The 21,374-nt window shown below is 39.8% G+C and overlaps 1 protein-coding gene and 1 long non-coding RNA gene across 2 annotated transcripts; one reads left to right on the top strand and one right to left on the bottom strand.

Moving 5' to 3' along the window:
• Positions 1 to 58: 58 nt before the first annotated feature.
• On the top strand, positions 59 to 12,710 carry LOC310726004 (circularly permutated Ras protein 1). The gene is made up of 19 exons (XM_083541147.1): positions 59 to 291; positions 1,019 to 1,076; positions 1,182 to 1,268; positions 1,768 to 1,860; positions 2,000 to 2,086; positions 2,173 to 2,270; positions 2,525 to 2,725; positions 2,910 to 2,960; positions 6,127 to 6,216; positions 6,357 to 6,508; positions 7,607 to 7,688; positions 8,150 to 8,262; positions 8,416 to 8,500; positions 9,975 to 10,081; positions 10,384 to 10,493; positions 10,680 to 10,791; positions 10,877 to 11,017; positions 11,187 to 11,280; positions 12,213 to 12,710. Exons 2-19 carry the CDS (start codon positions 1,019 to 1,021, stop codon positions 12,306 to 12,308), a joined length of 1,857 nt encoding a protein of 618 aa, XP_083397273.1. The 5' UTR covers positions 59 to 291; the 3' UTR covers positions 12,309 to 12,710.
• Positions 6,479 to 7,600, bottom strand: LOC310726016. The gene is made up of 3 exons (XR_014533613.1): positions 7,492 to 7,600; positions 6,680 to 7,435; positions 6,479 to 6,609 (listed from the first exon to the last, which is right to left on the bottom strand). It is a non-coding gene; the product is annotated as an uncharacterized lncRNA (long non-coding RNA).
• Positions 12,711 to 21,374: the final 8,664 nt, after the last annotated feature.

The following is a 21,374-nucleotide window of genomic DNA, read 5'->3' as shown; positions in this document are numbered from 1 at the left end:
TAGCTCTTGACCCTAAAAGTGCAAAGGAAAATATGTGCTACAGAAACTCCCCCATTTGTGCGCAGGAAGTGAAGCAATTAGGCATACAAACAGACAGAATACAGACCACTGGAGCCTTGGATTAGTGATACTTTTTTTTTTTTTTTTTTTGCTTTTCTCAGCTTCTTTCTCATTGTCATTTGCTCACTTCCTGCTTCTTTATGCAAGCACACGTACAGGCCCTTAGAGGAGGCAGCATCAGAAGTAGCACATGCTGAATAACATACTGACTTGAAAACTACCAGCATAAAGGTACATTCTTTACAGGGTTTTATTCTAAACATAGCAACATTACTTTTACTGTCTGAAGCTGTCTTGAGAGATTTTATATCAACGTTTGAAGAAAATGTTAGCGATATCTTTGTTTTTTTATGGCTTATGTTGGAGTTGATATGGTTGGGTGCAGTTTTATCTCAAGATAAAATGATGTATCTCAGCACAGTAAATACAGATTCATATATAATTTGATATTTAGAGAGAAATGTATATCAAACATGTTTGGTGCATTTTTAGAATGAATATTAGAATATAGTATTTATAATATTATACATTATAAATGTAGATTATTTTGTCTATTACTGGAAAAAAACTTTGCTCAACATTTGCATTGATGTTCCATATTTTTATGTGTTACAAAATAATTGTGGATTAGTTTTCTAAGCTATGCTGAAAAGATTGATTCCTATTTTATTTAAGGAAATCTGAAGATGTTTTTTTTCTTTTCAAAACCAAGCAGGAAACGAGAGCATGTGTATAAAAAGAACTTCAGCCCAACTGTTACTCTTGATATACAATAGACATTACTGCCTTTCTTTTCCTTAAACCTGAAACACTGAGAAGTTAATAGTGTGATAACACCTAGAAATACAGATGTAAAAGAAGATACTTACATTGATAAGTACAGGTATGATTAAAATTGGGGCGAAAAGAATACTGAAACATGGCTAAACTGTCGTTTTTCTTCTGTTTTTTCTTTCAGATGGAGTTTGCCTGCACTCATGTTGTCTGCAACTGGAGGCCTGAGACTCTAACAGAAGGTAAAACCTTGGATTACTGAACTGATGTAATTTTACACCAAACATTTATTGTACTCGATCCTTTTTTTCCCCCCTGATCCTTCATCATCTTACTGTGTCTCTCAGGTCTTTCCTCCATGTTGCCCTCTGGTTTATCCAGAAAAAAATCGGAACATCCTTATGATAACCGCATTGCTGTCATTCCAAAACCTGGTGAGTTACAGCCATCCTCAATGCTGTGTATAGACCTTTTTCCTTTACCTTGTTTGTGTCATTATTTCAGTCGGTTGGTATTTTAAGAAAAATAATTGTGACAAATGTGAGATTTCTTTCTCAAGTTTTTTTAAATAAGAGTTTTTTAGTAGAAGTAGTTGCAGAAGTAGTGGTAATTGAAAATATTGTATATGTACATATCTTCTAATATCTACACTTTCATTTCTTTGTCAGTAATGTCACTGTCCCTACTTTGTTCAGTCCTCTGCATTGTTTTAAATGCCATGTTAAAAAAAAAAGTTGATAAGTTCAAATATAAAAACCCTCTTACTTCCTGTTGTGGGTGTAGGAACAAAGTTGTAATGAAAGACTTTCCAGAAAGTGGCTGATCAGAGAAAATATATCCTCTTCCTGGAAACACAAATTTTTTTTAAATGTTAATGCTAAAATAACTTTTTTAATGGAGTTAGTATTTTAAAATGTCAGTATTTTTTTACAGTTTCACCTTTAACACCGCCGCCTGTACCTCCTCGTCGTACAACACTGAAACACACACGACCCATTTCAATGCCACCCCCATTACCGCCTCGAGGTGAGGAAGCAGCCATAAATGTCATGAATGGGATACATACAACACATAATATTGCATCTAATTTGGTAATTATTATTGAGGATTAAGACGCTTCATGCTCAGGATAAGCATATATGTAAATCTTCTTTCTCACTTTAAGGAATGGAAGGTAAAGGACAGGCCAGTATTAAAGCCAATGTCAATGTGGTGGTACTCAAGGTAGGGAGTCTTGTGGACATAAACAAAGGTGAACTCAAACACAGCAGTTATACATGTCCTCAGAAATATGAGCCATTTTCTACTTAATTAACTAATATTAGTGTACATTTTCAGCATCCAGTATACAAAGCATTCAGAAGCCTGTGCACTGTGGGAAATGTAAAGCCATCATGTCTTCTGTGAGCAACTCCCAAACCAGCTTGAATTCATCAGTAAGTGCTATTTGGAATGTTTGAAGATTAATAGTTTTCAGTGTTTGACTAAAGTTGATTAGTGTTGTGTTTGATTAGCATAGTGTTGACTAGACTAATTCTCACTCTCTTGCTCTCTCTCTCTCTCTCTCTCTCTCTCTCTCTTTATCTATCTATCTCGCTCTCGCTCTCGCTCTCTCTCTCTCTCTCTCTCTCTCTCTCTCTCTCTCTCTCTCTCTCTCTCTCTGACACTCTCTCTCTGACACTCTCTATAGACATGGTCCTGTGAGTTTTGTGGAAATCAGAATGTCCTCACTCAGAGTGAGTTAAAAATGGGCCGTTCTCCACTGTGGACTCCACCAGGCAGAGACGTGCTCTATGTAGATGAAGAGATAGACACGGACTATGTAAACCTAGAGGACATGCTGGTGGTCTTCTGTGTGGACATTTCTGGTAGCATGAGTGTCACATCTGAGGTTACTATTCCTCAAGTCTTTATGTTCCTCCATTGTTAATTGTTTACTCTTTTTGTAGGTAGCTGATTTTGTTTCTCTAGTCTCCTATGCCCCTTTAATGTATATTGTTCCTCTTTTCTAAGTAAGCTGATTTAGTTTTTCTCAGTTTAATTCATGTTTCTCATATATTCTGTTTCTCACCCAGGTGTCTCCTGGTAACAGCATGAGATCACCAACATATGTATCACGGTTGCAGGTAGCTAGTAACTTTATTGCCACATTTTCTAATCATAATTGTAAATATACCCTATTGTATCTCAGTATGAAGTGTCTCCAGAGTATGTCTGCTGTTTGTGAAGCTGCTTTCTGTATTTTCCAGTCTAGTTTTCATCCTGGAGTTTAGTTGTAGACCTCATACATTTGGAATATTTGAAATTGTTGATATTGGGTGCCACTGTTGTCAAGTCAAGTCAAGTCAAGTCAAGTTTATTTGTATAGCGCTTTTCACAACAGACATTGTCTCAAAGCAGCTTTACAGAAAACAACAGTGAAGGTGAATGGTGTGCGTTTGTCCCTGATGAGCAAGCCGTGGCGACAGTGGCAAGGAAAAACTCCCTTAGATGATATGAGGAAGAAACCTTGAGAGGAACCAGACTCAAAGGGGAACCCATCCTCATATGGGTGACATCAAAAGTTTGGTCATAAATCTTTCAACAATACAGAACAATTTGTGATCATCATAGATCCAGCATCAGCTTCTCCATGCCAGGGCCTTTAAACACTCGGCATCTACTTCTCCATGATCATCCATAGGTCCATAATCTTCACGAGGTGGGACGTGACTGGAGCTGGCCAAACCTCAGGATGCCTCGGGATGGGGAGAGAAAGAGAAGCAGTGGAGAGGAATTAGCGTAGCTGCTGTTCATGATATTAACAGCACAAGTTGATAATGTGCATGTGATCAGATGTTCTGGAGCACAAGGTTATGATGTGATGTGTGTGATGTGTGTTATGTGTAGGCTTTGCTAAAAAGATATGTTTTTAATCTACACTTAAACTGGGAGAGTGTATCTGAGCCCCGAACACTGTCAGGAAGACTATTCCAGAGTTTAGGAGCTAAATGTGAAAATGCTCTACCGCCTTTAGTGGACTTTGCTATTCTAGGAACTACTAGAAGCCCAGAGTTTTGAGATCTCAGGGAGCGTGACGGATTGTAGCGTGTTAAGAGACTGGATAGATACATGGGAGCCAAACCATTTAGTGCTTTATAAGTGAGTAGCAGTAGTTTGTAGTCTATTCGAAACTTAATAGGAAGCCAATGTAGGGACGATAAGATTGGGGTTATATGATCGTATTTTCTTGACCTAGTAAGAACTCTTGCTGCGGCATTCTGAACTAACTGAAGCTTGTTTATTAATGATGCAGGACATCCACCTAGTAATGCATTACAGTAGTCTATTCTAGAGGTCATAAACGCATGGACGAGCTTCTCTGCATCAGATATAGATAACATATTTCTTAGCTTAGAAATATTTCTAAGGTGAAAGAAGGCTGTTTTTGTAACTTGATTGATGTGATTTTTGAAAGATAAGTTGCTGTCTAAAATAACTCCCAGGTCTTTTACCGTTGAACTAGTAGTTACAGAACAACCGTCTAAATGCAGGCTGAGATGCTGGAGCTTCTGTGTACTATTTTTTGGGCCGATGAGCAAAATCTCCGTTTTATCAGAATTTAATAGCAGAAAGTTATGGGTCATCCAATCTCTTATTTCTTCAACACACTCAGTTATGCGAGCTAATTGAGCTGTATCGCCTGGTTTGGATGAAATATATAGCTGGGTATCATCAGCATAACAATGGAAGCTAATTCCATGCCTTCTAATAATATTTCCTAATGGAAGCATGTATATTGTAAAAAGCAGGGGTCCCAGAACTGACCCTTGTGGCACGCCATAATTTACTAGCATTATCCTGGATAGCTCTCCATTTAAATCTACGAAATGGTAACGATTGGACAGGTAGGATTTAAACCAGCTTAATGCCTGTCCCTGAATACCGATGTAATTCTGTAAGCGATCGAGGAGAAGATCATGATCTATAGTGTCGAACGCAGCACTAAGATCTAGTAAAACTAATAGGGAGATGTAGCCTTGGTCTGAAGCTAAAAACAGGTCGTTAGTGATTTTAACTAGAGCAGTTTCTGTGCTATGATGGGGCCTAAAACCTGACTGAAACTCTTCAAAGATATTGTTCTCCTGCAAGTGGTTACATAGCTGGGCAGCGACAATCTTTTCTAAAATCTTAGACATAAATGGGAGATTTGAAATTGGTCTGTAATTCGATAGCGTGCTTGGATCCAGATTAGGTTTTTTAATGAGGGGCTTAATAACTGCTAACTTGAGGGATTTAGGGACATGACCTAACGATAGTGAGGAGTTAATAATATTTAAAAGAGGCTCACCAGCTGTATATAACACTTCCTTCAGTAGTTTAGTGGGAATTGGATCTAACTGACATGTTGTTGATTTAGCTTTCATAATAGCATCATACAGCTCTTCCTGTCCTATACATGTAAAACAGTGTAGTTGTGGGGTTGTAAGTACGATTGTGTCGGGAGATGCTGTCAGAGGTTGAACTGCCACAATTGTTTTTCGAATTATCTATTTTTTCAGTGAAGAAATTCATAAAGTCTTCACTACTAAACTGTGATGGAACACATTTTTCAGATCCCTGATTTGTTGTTAATTTAGCGACTGTACTGAAAAGGAACCTGGGATTGTTTTTGTTATTTTCTATGAGTTTGCTCAGGTGTTTAGCTCTAGCAGCTTTTAGCGCCTGTCTGTAGCTAAGCATACTGTCTTTATACGCAATTCTAAATACCTCCAATTTAGTTTTCCTCCATTTTCTCTCCAGATTACGTGTTGTTCTCTTTAGGGCATGCGTATGACTATTATACCAAGGTGCAGGTGCTTGTTCTCGAACCTTTTTTAACCGGATGGGGGCAACAGTGTCTAAAGTGCTAGTGAGGATAAGGTCTATGTTGTTCGCCATCTCATCAAGATGATCAGCAGTTATGGGTTGTACAGTGGTCAGTGTTTCCCTCTTTCAGCTATGAGGTCCCTGGTTTGATCCTGAACTATTATGTGTTAAGTTTTACATGTTCTCCCCAAGTCCTCGTGGGTTTACTCTGAGTAGCCTAATTTTCCAGCCACCTATGTAAAACATGCCAGTGCGTTGTTTGGCTGTTCTAAATTGCCCCTAGCTATTTTTAACTGATGACTTGTGCCAATTGATTGGCTTTGTATCCAATTTAAATGCTTCTAGTCTGTTTCTTGTTCCTATTTGCAAAATAAATGCTCATCTAATTGTTTTTATTTGTTATGTGCAGATGGATAATAAACCATTTATTTATTTTGTTTGTAGGGTGTCCAAGAGGCCTTGCAGTTGGCACTGTCCTCGTTGCTAAAATCATCACCTCACCGTCGAGTAGCATTGGTCACTTTTAATGATGAGGTAAAAAAAAAAATGGATAGAGAAATGTAATTAACCCATCAAGTTTAATGTGAAGTACACACATTTCTAACCACTGTTATAAAAATCCTAGCAAATGTTAATCACTAATAAGTCAACAATGTGTGGTGTTGTATTGTCAGGTGACAGTATATGGCGACGGTACAGGAGTTCCCCTGTGTCTGCGAGACTGGGCTCTGGTAGACTATGATCATGTAAGGGAGCAGGGAGAGAAGTACACCACACCACACTGCATTGCTGAGACATACCAGTGTCTCACACAAAGAGTCAAAGAGTGAGTAGATGTCTATACATTTGTCATAGAATTCTACCCATTCGACTTCGATTCTCTCGGGTTATCAGACAGATGTTAATTCTCTATTGCATGGAGAAAAACTGTTGTATACAGAGAATTACAGACATGCATGGTGCTTTGCCCTGGTAGGGTAAATGATAAATAATATACTTTTCTGTTATACAAATATATTGGCTATTAAAGCAACATGACTGATGCTATGATTATACTGAATAATAATGAGTGCCTACAAATTAATAGGCAAGGATGAAAGCCAACCAAGTTAAGTGTGTGTCTGTGTGTGTGTGTGTGTGTGTGTGTGTGTGTGTGTGTGTGTGTGTGTGTGTGTGTGTGTGTGCGCGTGCAATGTGCCAGTAAGCTATTCTCTGTCTGCAAAAGTGAGAAGAAAATACATTTAATCAGTGTACAATGATCTGATTAAATTTGAACATTATGCCAAGTGGCCAGATATCTTGCAATGTTACTTGTTAAGACTACCTGCGGTGAAAGCTACTGATGGTGTGCTGAACTTTTGATTACTTCCTCTGATAGAAAGGTTTTTGCTTTTGCTTCATTTGAGATTATTTTAATATGTACTCTCTTGAAAATAGGTCATCACAAATTCTTTGGATTCTAGGACTGTTTTCTAAAATAGGTTTCTTTGGAGTCATTTGTTATAGGCTTCTACATTAAAACATTTCTTTTAGGGGAGGAATCAAGTAGGGGAAAAACCCTTTCTTGTTTAAAGAGAAAAATAGTTTCTGTTTCTTTTTGCATTACAATTAGTATAAATCCTTAAAAAAAACAATACAAAGAAATGTTTTTCAGATAGTATTTAATACTTGCTGTTCCTCAATTTTGTTGTCTTTTTATGTAATATTATGTGGTAGTAGTTTTCCCCTCAAGCACCTAAATGTCCTTCACATCCTGTGCAATTGATAAATAAATGCATGCACAGCCACCTGATTATTCTTGATTGTGACAGGATTCATAATATTTTTTTAGATTCATGTTGCTAGTGAATCTATACTGTAGGCACTGGGTCTACTTTTCTGTCCACCATTTTAAAACATCTATAGCAATTTTATGTTATTTCAGATTAAGAGAGCACGGAGCCACTGCATTAGGTCCTGCAGCACTCATCTCTATTGCTATGGCCTCTCAGTTTGTAGGTTCGAAGGTGAGCTTTCTGTGTGTTTGAATCTGGCAATAATGTTGTCATATTAAAGTACATATTAAAGTACAACCAATTATGTTATGTGTAAAATCATAAATTATACTATATATGTTATATGTAGTCAGTGAAGTGTTTGAAGATTGTGGAATAAATGTGCTTTAGAGAAAGTAGCTTTAAAAATTCTATGTTTTATACAGTTATATTTTATTGTTATTATTTTAACTTATTTGGCTTTGAATTGTTACTGAAACAAAATACGTCTTTTCAAGAATCTGATGAATTAAGCATGCAATTTGTACAAAAACTTTCCTACGTGTCATTTACATTAGCAGTATTACACCAGCTAACTTAATTTAAATATTTTATGACTTATCTTTACATGCCTGGTTTAAAAAAAAAAATAAAAAATTTAATTACTGCATTTAAACAATTTTTCTTTTCTTTACATCATATTTTTCTTATAGGTCATAATTTGTACAGATGGACTGGCCAACATAGGCCTGGGCCAGTTAGAACAGGAATGTGCATCTTCAGTATATTTCTACAACCAGTTAGCCAGTCATGCAGCAGAAAAAGGGTAAGTCACAACCCTTTCCTGTAATCTAGAGGGTTTAATATGACTGTGAATTTATTTATGCTACAATGGGCCCAACTGGTAATTGAAGTGTGATTCTAAAAATGGCGAATACTATTAATAATATAAACAGTTTGATATTGCGTTTGCATGCAGAGTGATTGTATCAGTAATGACATTTGAGGGTGAGGACTGCAGCCTGGCAGAGGTGGGAAAACTAGCTGACCACACAGGAGGAAGGGTGAGTAAGCAACACAGTAAATAAGGGTTAGATAATTTTAAATACTCCCTGTTGCTAACGCTGGCTCTAGTGTCAAAAAAATCACAAGCTAACTGTATTTAAGCTGTGCGTGTGTGTGTATGTATATATATATATATATATATATATATATATATATATATATATATATATATATATATATATATAAAGCTCAAATACCACTGACTGACTCAGTCACTCATCACGAAATCTCAAAAACCACTGAACGGATTGCTTAGTACATTGTTTCTTATTAGATGTTAGATACACGATAAAAATTATTTTTAAAGTAGTTTGCCCTGTATCGGTACTACAAAGGGGTAGTACGTTATTTGTTGACGTTACGTTCTGATCTCTGATCATCCAGTCCTGCTTAGTGCTTACTGCTTATTGCCATATTGCTTAGCGTTCTGCCTTCCGTAGCGAAGCACGTTTACTTTCAGCTAGTATATATATATATATATATATATATATATATATATATATATATATATATATATATATATATATATATATATAATGTGTGTGTGCATGTGTGTTACAGTACAGACCAAAAGTTTGGACACACCTTCTCATTCAAAGAGTTTTCTTTATTTTCATGACTATGAAAATTTGAGTCACACTGAAGGCATCAAAACTATGAATTAACACGTGGAATTATATACATAACAAAAAAAGTGTGAAAAAACTGAAAATATGTCATATTGTAGGTTCTTCAAAGTAGCCACCTTTTGCTTAGATTATTGCTTTGCACACTTTTGGCATTCTCTTGATGCCTACTTTGAAGAACCTACAATATGACATATTTTCAGTTCACTTTTTTGTTATGTATATAATTCCATATATAATTCCACATGTGTTAATTCATAGTTTTGATGCCTTCAGTGTGAATCTACAATTTTCATAGTCATGAAAATAAAGAAAACTCTTTGAATGAGCAGGTGTGTCCAAACTTTTGGTCTGTACTGTATATATAATATATATAAACTTTTGGTCTGTACTGTATGTCGCCGTGGCACTGTTTCGATAAGCTTCTGCAATGACACAACATATTCTCAACCAGAGTTGCAGTAATTTGGCTACTGTAACATATCCCATGTACAAATAGACATGGGTATAATTAGTAGACATAGGTATAAATAAAATTATTTTTAATTTATTTTTTTTTTGCCATAAAAGAAATAATACTTTTCAGGACGTGCTGTTATACAAAAATAAACCCAATCTTCTATTGTTTTCATGAAACGTGTCCTGAAGTATTATTCCTTGCTTAATATAATGATTTAAAAATAATCACTATTATTATAGTACTTTTAGTAGTGTATGTTTTTTATTTGTGATATTTGACGACCAGTGTTTTAAACTATTATTGCCATTTCTTGGTTCAAACTCTTCAGTCAAACAGGCCATCAACAGAGTGATATGGGTAAATATTTGTACTCATCTCTCATTTTAGATCAACAGAGTTAACATTTGTACAGTTGGATCGGAAATTCAGAATGCACTGGCTGACGACATCTTAGCAACTAATGTTGAGGCAACCCTGCTTGCACCTAATGGCGTGTAAGTAACAATTAATTGTAGAAGGAATTTAACCGTGTAACTTCAAAGTTACTTACAATGATACTTTTTGTAAGTTGGACCATAATTATCTTTAGATGGTACTGTATACAACACAGCATATGTTTGTTGCAAACAGGCATTAGAAAGTGAGAAATGGAAACTATAATCACTTTTAATTTATTATAATTTTTTACTTCAGTAGAGTATTGTATCCTTTATTTTATTCTGTATGTACACACTGTGTTTTTAATTAAGTGCTTTCTTTCACCTGAACTTAACTTTTAGCATTTTTGTTCTTGCAGATATTATCCTTTTGAGACTGACAACCACAGGCTGGTTAGAGAGATTGGAAATGTCACAAGTGGGGTGGAGATCACGTTCCAGTTTGCTGTCAAACCAGATAAAGTTGAGAGTAAGTAAAGACAGATCTTTAACAGACTGAGAAAGTTCTTTAAAGGTTTGACATCCTGTAAGCTATTTATGTCTTCAATCTCTGTCCTTGCAGATTTTTTGATAAAAAATTTTTTTCTTTTTCAAATTATTAAGAATATATGAAATGTATAAATAGTGCTAAAAGTTCAAATGGTCCTATGTGCAGGTTTCCAGAGAAGAGACAGAGTTCCCTTCCAGCTACAGCTGTCTTTCAAAACTCGAGATTTGAAGAAAGTAACTAGAGTTATTACTCAGCAGAAGCGTGTTACAACCAGCAGGTAGCGCTGCACAAAGAAATGCACAAACATTGTAAGAATTGAATACAGTTAGAAGATAGAAAACATACAGTTGTTTTTTCTATAGCTGGGTGTGGGCAGGGAGCCTGAACATGGCTGTGCTGGGTGTTCACTGTGCCCAGCTTTGTGCCCGTCTTACCATGGAGGGCAGAATCCACGAGGCTCAATGTCAACTCAAAGCCCAGCAGGACCTCCTCAAAGACATCAGGTGTGTTTGTGTGTGGGCGGAAGTGGGGGGCTATTGTGCTGAATCTGTAAATAATGCTAATTCATTTTTATTGCAGCTTTAAATTTAAATCTGTGCCACTTCTGTGTGTTTAACTATATGTACATATATATGTATGCATTGAGAAACTCTCATTTAATGTGTTGGACAGTGAACAGAAGCCAAGTCCTAAAGAAGAGAGTATCTATGGAAACTGGATCAGTACCATGAGTATGATCTGTGATGACCTGAACCCGGATTCACAGGTCAGAACACAGCACTCAAACTAACAAAATAAAAAATTTTATAAGGTTTTTACTGTCATTCCTCTAAATAGTTTGTATACATTGGAACAAAGCGTCATTTCTCCAGGACTATGGTGCGACCTATAACAAAGTAAAATATAGAACACTGACCAGGGGGGAAAGTGAATTTTTGTATTATGTGTTGTCGAATCGATACCAAATCATGCTGATTCTATGGATAACTGGACTTTTTATCCATAGACTTTACAGGAAACAGAAGGAGATTGCCAGACCTTTCTTCTATGCACTTAAATTTAACGCTATGCTCCGCTATCAACATTCTCCAGATGCCTGCTATGGCCGACATGGGACCTGAATCCATCATTTTGAGATTGAGTTTAATTTTCTATGACCTGAGCTAGCTAGATTTATAATAAATACACAGACAATATGTGTAAATAACAATTAAATATGCAAGACAAATAAATACATAGAACAAGAACTGTAAAATCTTAAGACGTTTGTTAGGAATCAATTAATCAATCTTAATTTGGGAAATTGTTAAAAAGAATATATGAATTTATTACTGAATTGAAATGAACAAAATGAAATTAAAAAGGTCTTTTAGATTTTAACTGCTACACCAGGTGTCTTTTGCATAAATATAATTGTATATGTAAACACATATTACATATACACCTAGTTATACACAACTGTTTACAGATCTCTAGTAGCATATGTTTGTGACTACCTGCTCATGCACATGAGATAAAAATCTGTGGTGAATTGCTTTCGGTTTTCTGTAGCTAAGTACTTTCCCTTACTTGAGCAGCAGAGGCAGTGACCCTGTTTGCACCAGGCGAACACTTTCCATTGTACTTTCTGAAAGATTAAGTACTACTGCTTGTATCTGACTTACTGCTGTTTGGCTTAGCATATTATCTTTCTTTCAGGGTTTGTCAGACGAGGCGGCCAAAGTTGTGTATCAGATGAAGAGGGCGACAAGCAGGGGTCAGAAGGAGGAAAATGCATCTATGTTAAAAAGTTGAGACAAAGGGGACTTCACCTTTAAACAACAGTGACTAACAGCAGAACAAAAACAGTCTGAAGAGTGTGTATTGGAAATTTCATATTTTACCTTATATGCTGCTGTTCAGTAGGTAGAGATATCTGATAACAGTAACAAAATGACAGAGGCTACAGGCAATTGTATTTATAGAATGGTTCTAGTAAAATTCATTGTTTCAATGTAATTTTGAACAAAAATGTAAAAGTCTGTAAAAGTATGTAATTGATAAGATCGTTTAAAGGTCTATTTGTTCATGTGTTTGCAGAATTTTTTCAGTTCCGTACAATGGTGACTTTCTTATGCAGTATTTCCTTAAGAACTTTCCATTGAAAAAATGTTTAAATATATAATATATTTAAATAAATCCTGATTCTCAAACTGATCCTGATTTTTCTGATACATGCAGCCAACATGTTAATTTCTGAGCATTTAAAATATTTTAATGGATGACAATATGGTTAGAATATACAGTAGTACTGTGTAGTGACAATACTCACAGCTCCAGATTTTGATCCTGTGGTAATGTGGACTTTTTTTTTTAAATATTTTTTCTTATTCACGTTATGGCCAAAAGTATGGGGACTTTTGACCATCACACTATTATGTAAGCCTTTAGTTAATTGGAAGTCCACAATGACACACAATATGCTGTAGCTTTAAGATTTCTGTGCACGGGAACTAAGGGGCCCAAATGTTCCATCATGACAAATGCCCCTTTGCACAAGGCAAGGTCTAAATCTGGAAACTTTTACAAAGCACTGTGATGGTTAGGGGTCCACAAACCTTTGGTCATTTAGTGTTCTCTGAATTTCCCAAACGTTCTTCTTTCGGCTTCTCCCATTAGGGGTCACCAAAACGGATCATCCGTCTTCATACCCCCCTGTCCTCTACATCTGCCTCTAACCGACTACCTCACCACATCCATGAAACCTCTTTTTTGGCCTTCCTCTTTTCCTCCTTCCTGGTGGCTCCATCCTTAGCATTTTCCTACCGATATACTCTATGTCCCCCCTCTGCACATGTCCAAACCATCTCAATCTCGCCTCCTTCACCTTGTCTCCAAAACGTCCTACATGCGCTGTCCCTCTAATAAACTCATTTCTAATCCTGTCCATCCTCATCACTTACAACAAAAACCTCAACATCTTCAGCTCTGCTACCTCCAGCTCCACCTCCTGTCTTTTGCTCAATGCCACTGTCTCTAAACCATACAACATCGCAGGTCTCACCACAGTCCTATAAACTTTCCCTTTCACTCTTGCAGATACCCTTCTATCACAAGTCTTACTCCTACTGACTTTCATCGAAATCAGTGGGGCAAAATAATAGGTTCTAATCTTGGTATCTATTCAGTTTTAATGAAAATTCCGTATGAATTTGACAATTATAGGAAAGCAGTGCAATAATGTTAAATGTTCATTGAATTATGAGCTAAAATTCTTGCTAACACTGAGGATGAACATATTTTAAATTTAAATCTAATCTTGCAAATAAAGCCATTGTTTATATTTCTACTGCTAAGCCATGTAGCCTTCTCTCTATACACACACATGCAACCAAGACAAGACAGCTCATACACAAATATATTCAAAACTAAAATGGGTACTGTTTTTTGTGGCTGTTATATCCTTCTACATGATCCTCTGGAAGTCATGCCACTGGCTTGCTGTTGCCACAAAATAAAATAAAAAAGCTCTTTCTGGAATTTCAGGCATCAGTGAGAATTATGGCATAATTCCTATGCACTCTAGATAAGGACTACACATCTCCAGAAGGCCATGTCTTCAACTTAAAGCTACTTAGCCTGTATTTCTGTACGGAAGTTAGAATCATAGCACAAGATCTTTCTACTTCAGCATTTTGACACTTCCTGTCCCTAAAGTCTGATTTAAACCAGAAAAGCAGAGGTGGCTCTTAGGTGAGAAAGGGAGATGATAAAACAAGATACATAAGGAGAAAACACCCTATTTAATAAGCTTTCTACGATTTATCTTTGGAGGAGGTGAAACTTAAAAAAGGAAATGAATACTAAATAGTAAATATCTAAACTTAAATAAAAATGACTTAATTTAAGATTCATTATAGTAGTTAAAGGTTTAATGGTTTTCAAGCATATGACATTCTAGTGTTGGATCTATGATGATCTATCATTATCTCAAATGTTGAGCAATTTTAGGAGTTGCTTAGTAGCGCCTGGTTCCATCCATCCATCCATCCATCCATCCATCTTCTCCCGCTTATCCGATGCCGGGTCGCGGGGGCAGCAGTCTAAGCAAAGATGCCCAGACTTCCCTCTCCCTAGACACTTCTTCCAGCTCTTCCGGGGGGACACCAAGGCGTTCCCAGGCCAGCCGGGAGACATAGTCTCTCCAGCGTGTCCTAGGTCTTCCCCGGGGTCTCCTCCCAGTGGGACGCGCCCGGAACACCTTCCCAGGAAGGCGTCCAGGAGGCATCCGGAACAGATGCCCGAGCCACCTCAGCTGACCCCTCTCGATGTGGAGGAGCAGCGGATCTACTCTGAGCTCCTCCCGAGTGACTAAGCTCCTCACCCTATCTCTAAGGGATCGCCCAGCCACCCTGCGGAGGAAGCACATTTCGGCCGCCTGTATCCGGGATCTTGTCCTTTCGGTCATGACCCAGAGCTCATGACCATAGGTGAGAGTGGGAACGTAGATTGACCGGTAAATCGAAAGTTTCGCCTTGCGGCTCAGCTCCTTCTTCACCACGACAGACCGGTACATCGACCGCATTACTGCAGAAGCTTCACCGATCCGTCTGTCAATCTCCCGTTCCACCCTTCCCTCACTCGTGAACAAAACCCCAAGATACTTAAACTCCTCCACTTGCGGCAGGAACTCCCCAACAACCTGAAGTGGGCAAGCCACCCTTTTCCGACTGAGGACCATGGCCTCGGATTTGGAGGTGCTGATTCTCATCCCAGCCGCTTCACACTCGGCTGCAAACCGTCCCAGTGCATGCTGAAGGTCCTGGTCTGATGAAGCCAACACGACAACATCATCTGCAAAGAGCAAAGACGAAATCGTGTCGTCACCAAACCGATTAAAAATTATGAACAGAACCGGTGACAAAGGGCAGCCCTGCCGGAGTCCAACATGCACCGGGAACAAGTCTGACTTACTGCCGGCAATGCGAACCAAGCTCCTGCTTCGGTCATACAGGGACCGGACAGCCCTTAGTAAAGGGCCCCCGACCCCATACTCCCGGAGCACCCTCCACAGGCCGCCGCGAGGGACACAGTCGAATGCCTTTTCCAAATCCACAAAGCACATGTGGACTGGTTGGGCAAACTCCCATGAACCCTCCAGCACCCTGTAGAGGGTATAGAGCTGGTCCAGTGTTCCATGGCCTGGACGAAAACCACATTGTTCCTCCTGAATCCGAGGTTCTACTATCGGCCGTATTCTCCTCTCCAGTACCCTGGCATAGACTTTCCCAGGTAGGCTGAGAAGTGTGATCCCCCTATAGTTGGAACACACCCTCCGGTCCCCCTTCTTAAAAAGAGGGACCACCACCCCGGTCTGCCATTCCAGAGGCACTGTCCCCGACTGCCACGCGATGCTGCAGAGGCGTGTCAGCCAAGACAGCCCCACAACATCCAGAGACTTGAGGTACTCAGGGCGGATCTCATCCACCCCCGGTGCCCTGCCACCGAGGAGTTTCTTTACTACCTCGGTGACTTCAGCTTGGGTGATGGACGAGTCCGCCTCTGAGCCCTCAGCCTCTGCTTCCTCAATGGAAGACGTGACGGCGGGATTGAGGAGATCCTCGAAGTATTCCTTCCACCGTCCAACGACATCCCCAGTTGAGGTCAACAGCTCCCCACCTCTACTGTAAACAGCATTGGTGGGGCACTGCTTTCCCCTCCTGAGGCGCCGGACGGTTTGCCAGAATCTCTTCGAGGCCAGCCGATAGTCCTTCTCCATGGCCTCACCGAACTCCTCCCAGGCCCAAGTTTTTGCCTCGATAACCACCCGGGCTGCAGTTCGCTTGGCCTGCCGGTACCCGTCAGCTGCCTCAGGAGTCCCACAAGCCAACCAGGCCAGGTAGGACTCCTTCTTCAGCTTGACGGCATCCCTTACTTCCGGTTTCCACCACCGGGTTCAGGGATTGCCGCCTCGACAGGCACCGGAGACCTTACTGCCACAGCTCCGAGCGGCCGCTTCGACAATGGAGGTGGAGAACATGGTCCACTCGGACTCAATATCTCCGGCCTCCCTCGGGATCTGGTCAAAGCTCCGCCGGAGGTGGGAGTTGAAGATCTCTCTGACAGGAGGCTCGGCCAAACGTTCCCAGCAGACCCTCACAGTACGCTTGGGTCTGCCGAGTCTGTCCAGCTTCCTCCCCCGCCATCGGATCCAACTCACCACCAGGTGGTGATCAGTTGACAGCTCCACCCCTCTCTTTACCCGAGTGTCCAAGACATACGGCCGCAGGTCAGATGAAACGACCACAAAGTCGATCATCGACCTACGGCCTAGGGTGTCCTGGTGCCACGTGTACTGATGGACACCCTTATGCTTGAACATGGTGTTCGTTATGGACAAACTGTAACTAGCACAGAAGTCCAATAACTGAACACCGCTCGGGTTCAGATCAGGGGGGCCGTTCCTCCCAATCACGCCCCTCCAGGTGTCACTGTCGCTGCCCACGTGTGCATTGAAGTCTCCTAGTAGAACGACGGAGTCCCCAGTCGGAGCACTGTCCAGCACCCCTCCCAGAGACCCCAAGAAGGCCGGGTACTCTATACTGCCATTTGGCCCGTAGGCACACACGACAGTGAGAGACCTATCCCCGACCCGTAGGCGCAGGGAAACGACCCTCTCGTTCACCGGGGTAAACTCCAACACATGGCGGCTGAGCTGGGGGGCTATAAGCAAACCCACACCAGCCCGACGCCTTTCACCATGGGCAGCTCCAGAGTTGTAAAGAGTCCATCCTCTCTCGAGGAGTGTGGTTCCAGAGCCCAGGCCGTGCGTAGAGGTGATCCCGACTATCTCTAGTCGGAACCTCTCAACCTCACGCACAATCTCAGGCTCCTTCCCCGCCAGCGAGGTGACATTCCACGTCCCTAGAGCTAGCTTCCGTGTCCAGGGATCGGGTTGTCGAGGCCTCCACCTTCGACTGCTGCCCGATCCTCTTAGCACCGGCCCCTTACGGTCCCTCCTGCAGGTGGTGAGCCCACTGGAAGGCGGCCCCATGTCGCTCCTTCGGGCTGAGACCGGCCGGACCCTGAGGGGGAAGGCCCGGCCACCAGGCGCTCGCATACGAGCCCCAACCCCGGGCCTGGCTCCAGGGTGGGGCCCCGGCTGCGCCATACCGGGCGACGTCACGGTCCCTGATGTAGTATCTCTCATAAGGGGTTTTGAACCGCTCTTAGTCTGACCCGTCGCCCAGGACCTGTTTGCCTTGGGAGACCCTACCAGGGGCATATAGCCCCGGACAACATAGCTCCTAGGGTGGAGGCCATTTGAGTACAGTGAACTCATTGTCATGTTCAAGAAACCAGTTTGAGATGATTCACGTTTTATGACTTGGCGCGTTATCCTGCTGGAAGTAGCCATCAGAAGATGGGTACACCGTGGTCATAAAGAGATGGACATGATCAGCAACAATACTCAGGTAGGCTGTGGCATTGCTCACAATGCTCAATGCTCAATTGGTACTAATGGGCCCAAAGTGTGCCAAGAAAATATCCCCCACACCATTACACCACCACCAGCCTGAACCGTTGATACAAGGCAGGATGAAACCATGCTTTTATGTAGTTGATGCCAAATTCTGACCCTACCATCCAAATGTCGCAGCAGAAATTGAGACTCATCAGACCAGGCAATGTTTTTTCAATCTTCTATTGTCCAATTTTGGTGAGCCTGTGCGAATTGTAGACTCAGTTTCCTGTTCTTAGCTGTCAGGAGTGGCACCCGGTGTGGTCTTCTGCTGCTGAAGCCCATCCGCCTCAAGGTTCGACGTGTTGTGCGTTCAGAGATGCTCTTCTGCATTCCTCGGTTGTAACGAGTGGTTATTTGAGTTACTGTTGCCTTTCTATCAGCTCGAACCAGTCTGGCCATTCTCCTCTGACCTCTGGCATCAACAAGGCATTTGCACCCACAAAACTGCCGCTCACTGGATATTTTCTCTTTTTCGGACCATTCTCTGTAAACCTAAAGATGGTTCTAAGATCTAAATATTAGAATGCTAGAAAAGTTTTACAATAACAGTATGAAAGACTGTGCATGACAATGTATAATAATTTAAATGCTATAGGACATGATGTTATGAAGTAAACAGAATCAAGTTAAATAAGTGAACACTGGTGATCTTTTAGATAAAAGAGGTGTACTTCAGTCGGAGCTTCCTTCCTTCACCCAAACACCTAACATGTTTTAGTTCTGTTTGCTTTAGACATCTGTTAACCTGTTAGATCGTCATCTATGCATCTAAAGTTTACAGTTATTTAAAAAAATCGAAATAAAATTTTTTAGAAAGAGTAAATGATTCAGATATTCATACAGCCTCTCTCAACCCATTCAACTTTCTTTGTTTGCCTTTACTCTTATATTATCTCCTTTTGTATATCTTAATCCACTTTTTAAATGTATGAATACCAATGCAAAGCCAAGGTAGCTTCCTCTCTGAGTAGCAGTTTCAGCCTTTATGACCATGGTTACAGCATTACCTGCATCAGAGAGTACTGGAATGCAGTCAAATTCCATCCATTCTACACCAACCTCACTCTCCATGAGATCACAGAGCATTTCAGGAATATGAAAGGGGAAGCTTGGGCATACGGATCTCTTTATTGAAATAAAGCATAGGTTTATCAAGACCTTTTCACCTTTTTATAATAATCAGTCAACAGGGATGCAAACAATGCAGATAAAGAATGATTCTGATAGCATGCAGTGCCAATAACTTACGAGAAGGGTGTCTCTCAGGAGATATGCTCTAATTGGTGATGCAGACAGTAGAAATGTGACATGTTTTACAAAGCACCACCATAAACAGGATCACTTCTACAAAGCTGATTGGGAGTGTGTGTGAAGATTTAAATGAGTAATCACATAACATTACCACAACATCTTTTTTTTTTTTTTTTTTTGCAGTAATAAAATGGTCATGTGATTCTTTGAAAACTTAAAAAAAAAAATTCCATGATTATCAAACTAATAATCACAACAATATAGTCTTAGGCAACTTTCTATGCAAAATGAATGTGGCGTGAACTGTTGTCTTTCCTGTTTAGTTATTTCATGCAGACTCAAATTAGCATTGCAGAATATTACAGGGAATAATTGAACAAAAGATAGTAGAGTAGGTTATCACTGGGGCAAATAAAAGAAAGTACTGTTTGTTTTTACCTTGTGTATACTATAGCTGAGCTTGCGGAGTGTAGACGGATAATCCGCTATGGCGACCCCTAACAGAAGAAGAAAAAGCTGCTATAACTGAGCTTGAGGCTATCAAAAAAATCTCCACATACAGTTGAGTGCAAAAGTGTGCACACATTTAAAATGTATTCACAAATAACATTCACAAATATTTATATTTTTACTGAGAAGTGGTGACATGCTATGTTTGCAATTATGCTCAGCAAATAATATTTTTTTTTTTTTTTTTTTTTTTTTACAACAATGTTCTATATATATTTGGAATCGTTTCCCCAACATCTTTACTTCCTCATTATGTTCCTTCTTTCTCTTCTATAATATAATTTCCTATTAAAATGTCTGCAGAAAGAGAGACATAGGACACCATGCATGTGTTTGGGGCACTGCTGAGCTCTATTAAGATGAAGTAGGCTGAGCATTTGGAGGCAGGTGAAATGGGAAGGTCCTCATCAGAACACAAGACAGGTGAAATGTTCAGAGAGATAAAGAAGTGTTCAGAGCTGAGGAAAAGTAGTGCAGAGCACAGCAAACTGGCCCAGATAAGTAACCACATTAGTGGTTTAAATGTTGGGACCTAGATAAGACCAAAAAAAGGTTTTTTTTCTAGTTTTGATATTATATCCACCTTAAATGATGTCCAGAAACTGGCTTAATAGTTTTATATTTGGTTTACCGTAATCGTATCATTAGAATGAATATCTCATATTCAAATACAAAATATTAAAATTATTTCCAGTTGCCACAGTCACTGGTACTGGTATAAAAATAGGAAGCAGACTGAAGGAAGACTTAGTGGCTCTGTTATGCTGTTGGAGGCAATGTAGTGGCATTGTTTGGATCCACTTGTCCCCTTAATGGGAAGCATCAATATGTATTAATATAAAGTTACTCTGAATGAATAATTACCTTCATCTTATAATAAAACATTTCTCTCCTGACATAAGTGGTCTCTTCCAAGACAACAGTGCACCAGAGGGCATAAGGGCTCAATGAATGGCATGGGAATGGCATCACTTATTTGAATTAGGAGCTGAAGCTATGAAATCCCATTTAATTAACAAGTATACAGCATATGACTAATTCACTTTTGAACTCTAATGAATGTGAGGACAAATTGAATCCTTGTCATTCTGTCCGAAGAACCACAACTTTCATCACAATACTCTTACACTATTCACAGAATGGTATAGAGTCTCATTGACCATTGACCTCGAGACAAAGTCAGGTTACAGGTTACTGTGTGAACTATAGCGCTACCAGAAGGAGCTTTGAAAATTGTAAGGATCTTGATTTTTCTTTAGTAGAAAACAACACATGATCATTTTATATTTGGGGTTTAAGGGCCTTCTTTAAGAGAGGGAAATGGCCTTAAAGGAATGTTACTGCCACCTAGTGAACTAACAAAGTAACTGTTAGTACTTTTTATTTAAGACTTGGATATTTACATATAACTTGTTTTGAGGTTTGCATGGAAACAGATTTGTCATTCTAGAATTAGAATATAACCGCCATACCAATCAACGTAGAAAGACATACATTGTTAGATCAGCAGACAACTTTTTTAATCCACTTTTTAAACAATTTATGAAAGTGCAAAGTTAAGGTAGCTTCCTCTCTGAGTAACAGTTTCAGCCCAT

The sequence above is a fragment of the Silurus aristotelis genome, assembly GCF_946808225.1.
Source record: "Silurus aristotelis genome assembly, chromosome: 5".
Classification (NCBI taxonomy): domain Eukaryota; kingdom Metazoa; phylum Chordata; class Actinopteri; order Siluriformes; family Siluridae; genus Silurus; species Silurus aristotelis.
Note: the sequence above shows the minus strand (reverse complement) of the source record. Positions and strands in the feature narration are given on the sequence as shown.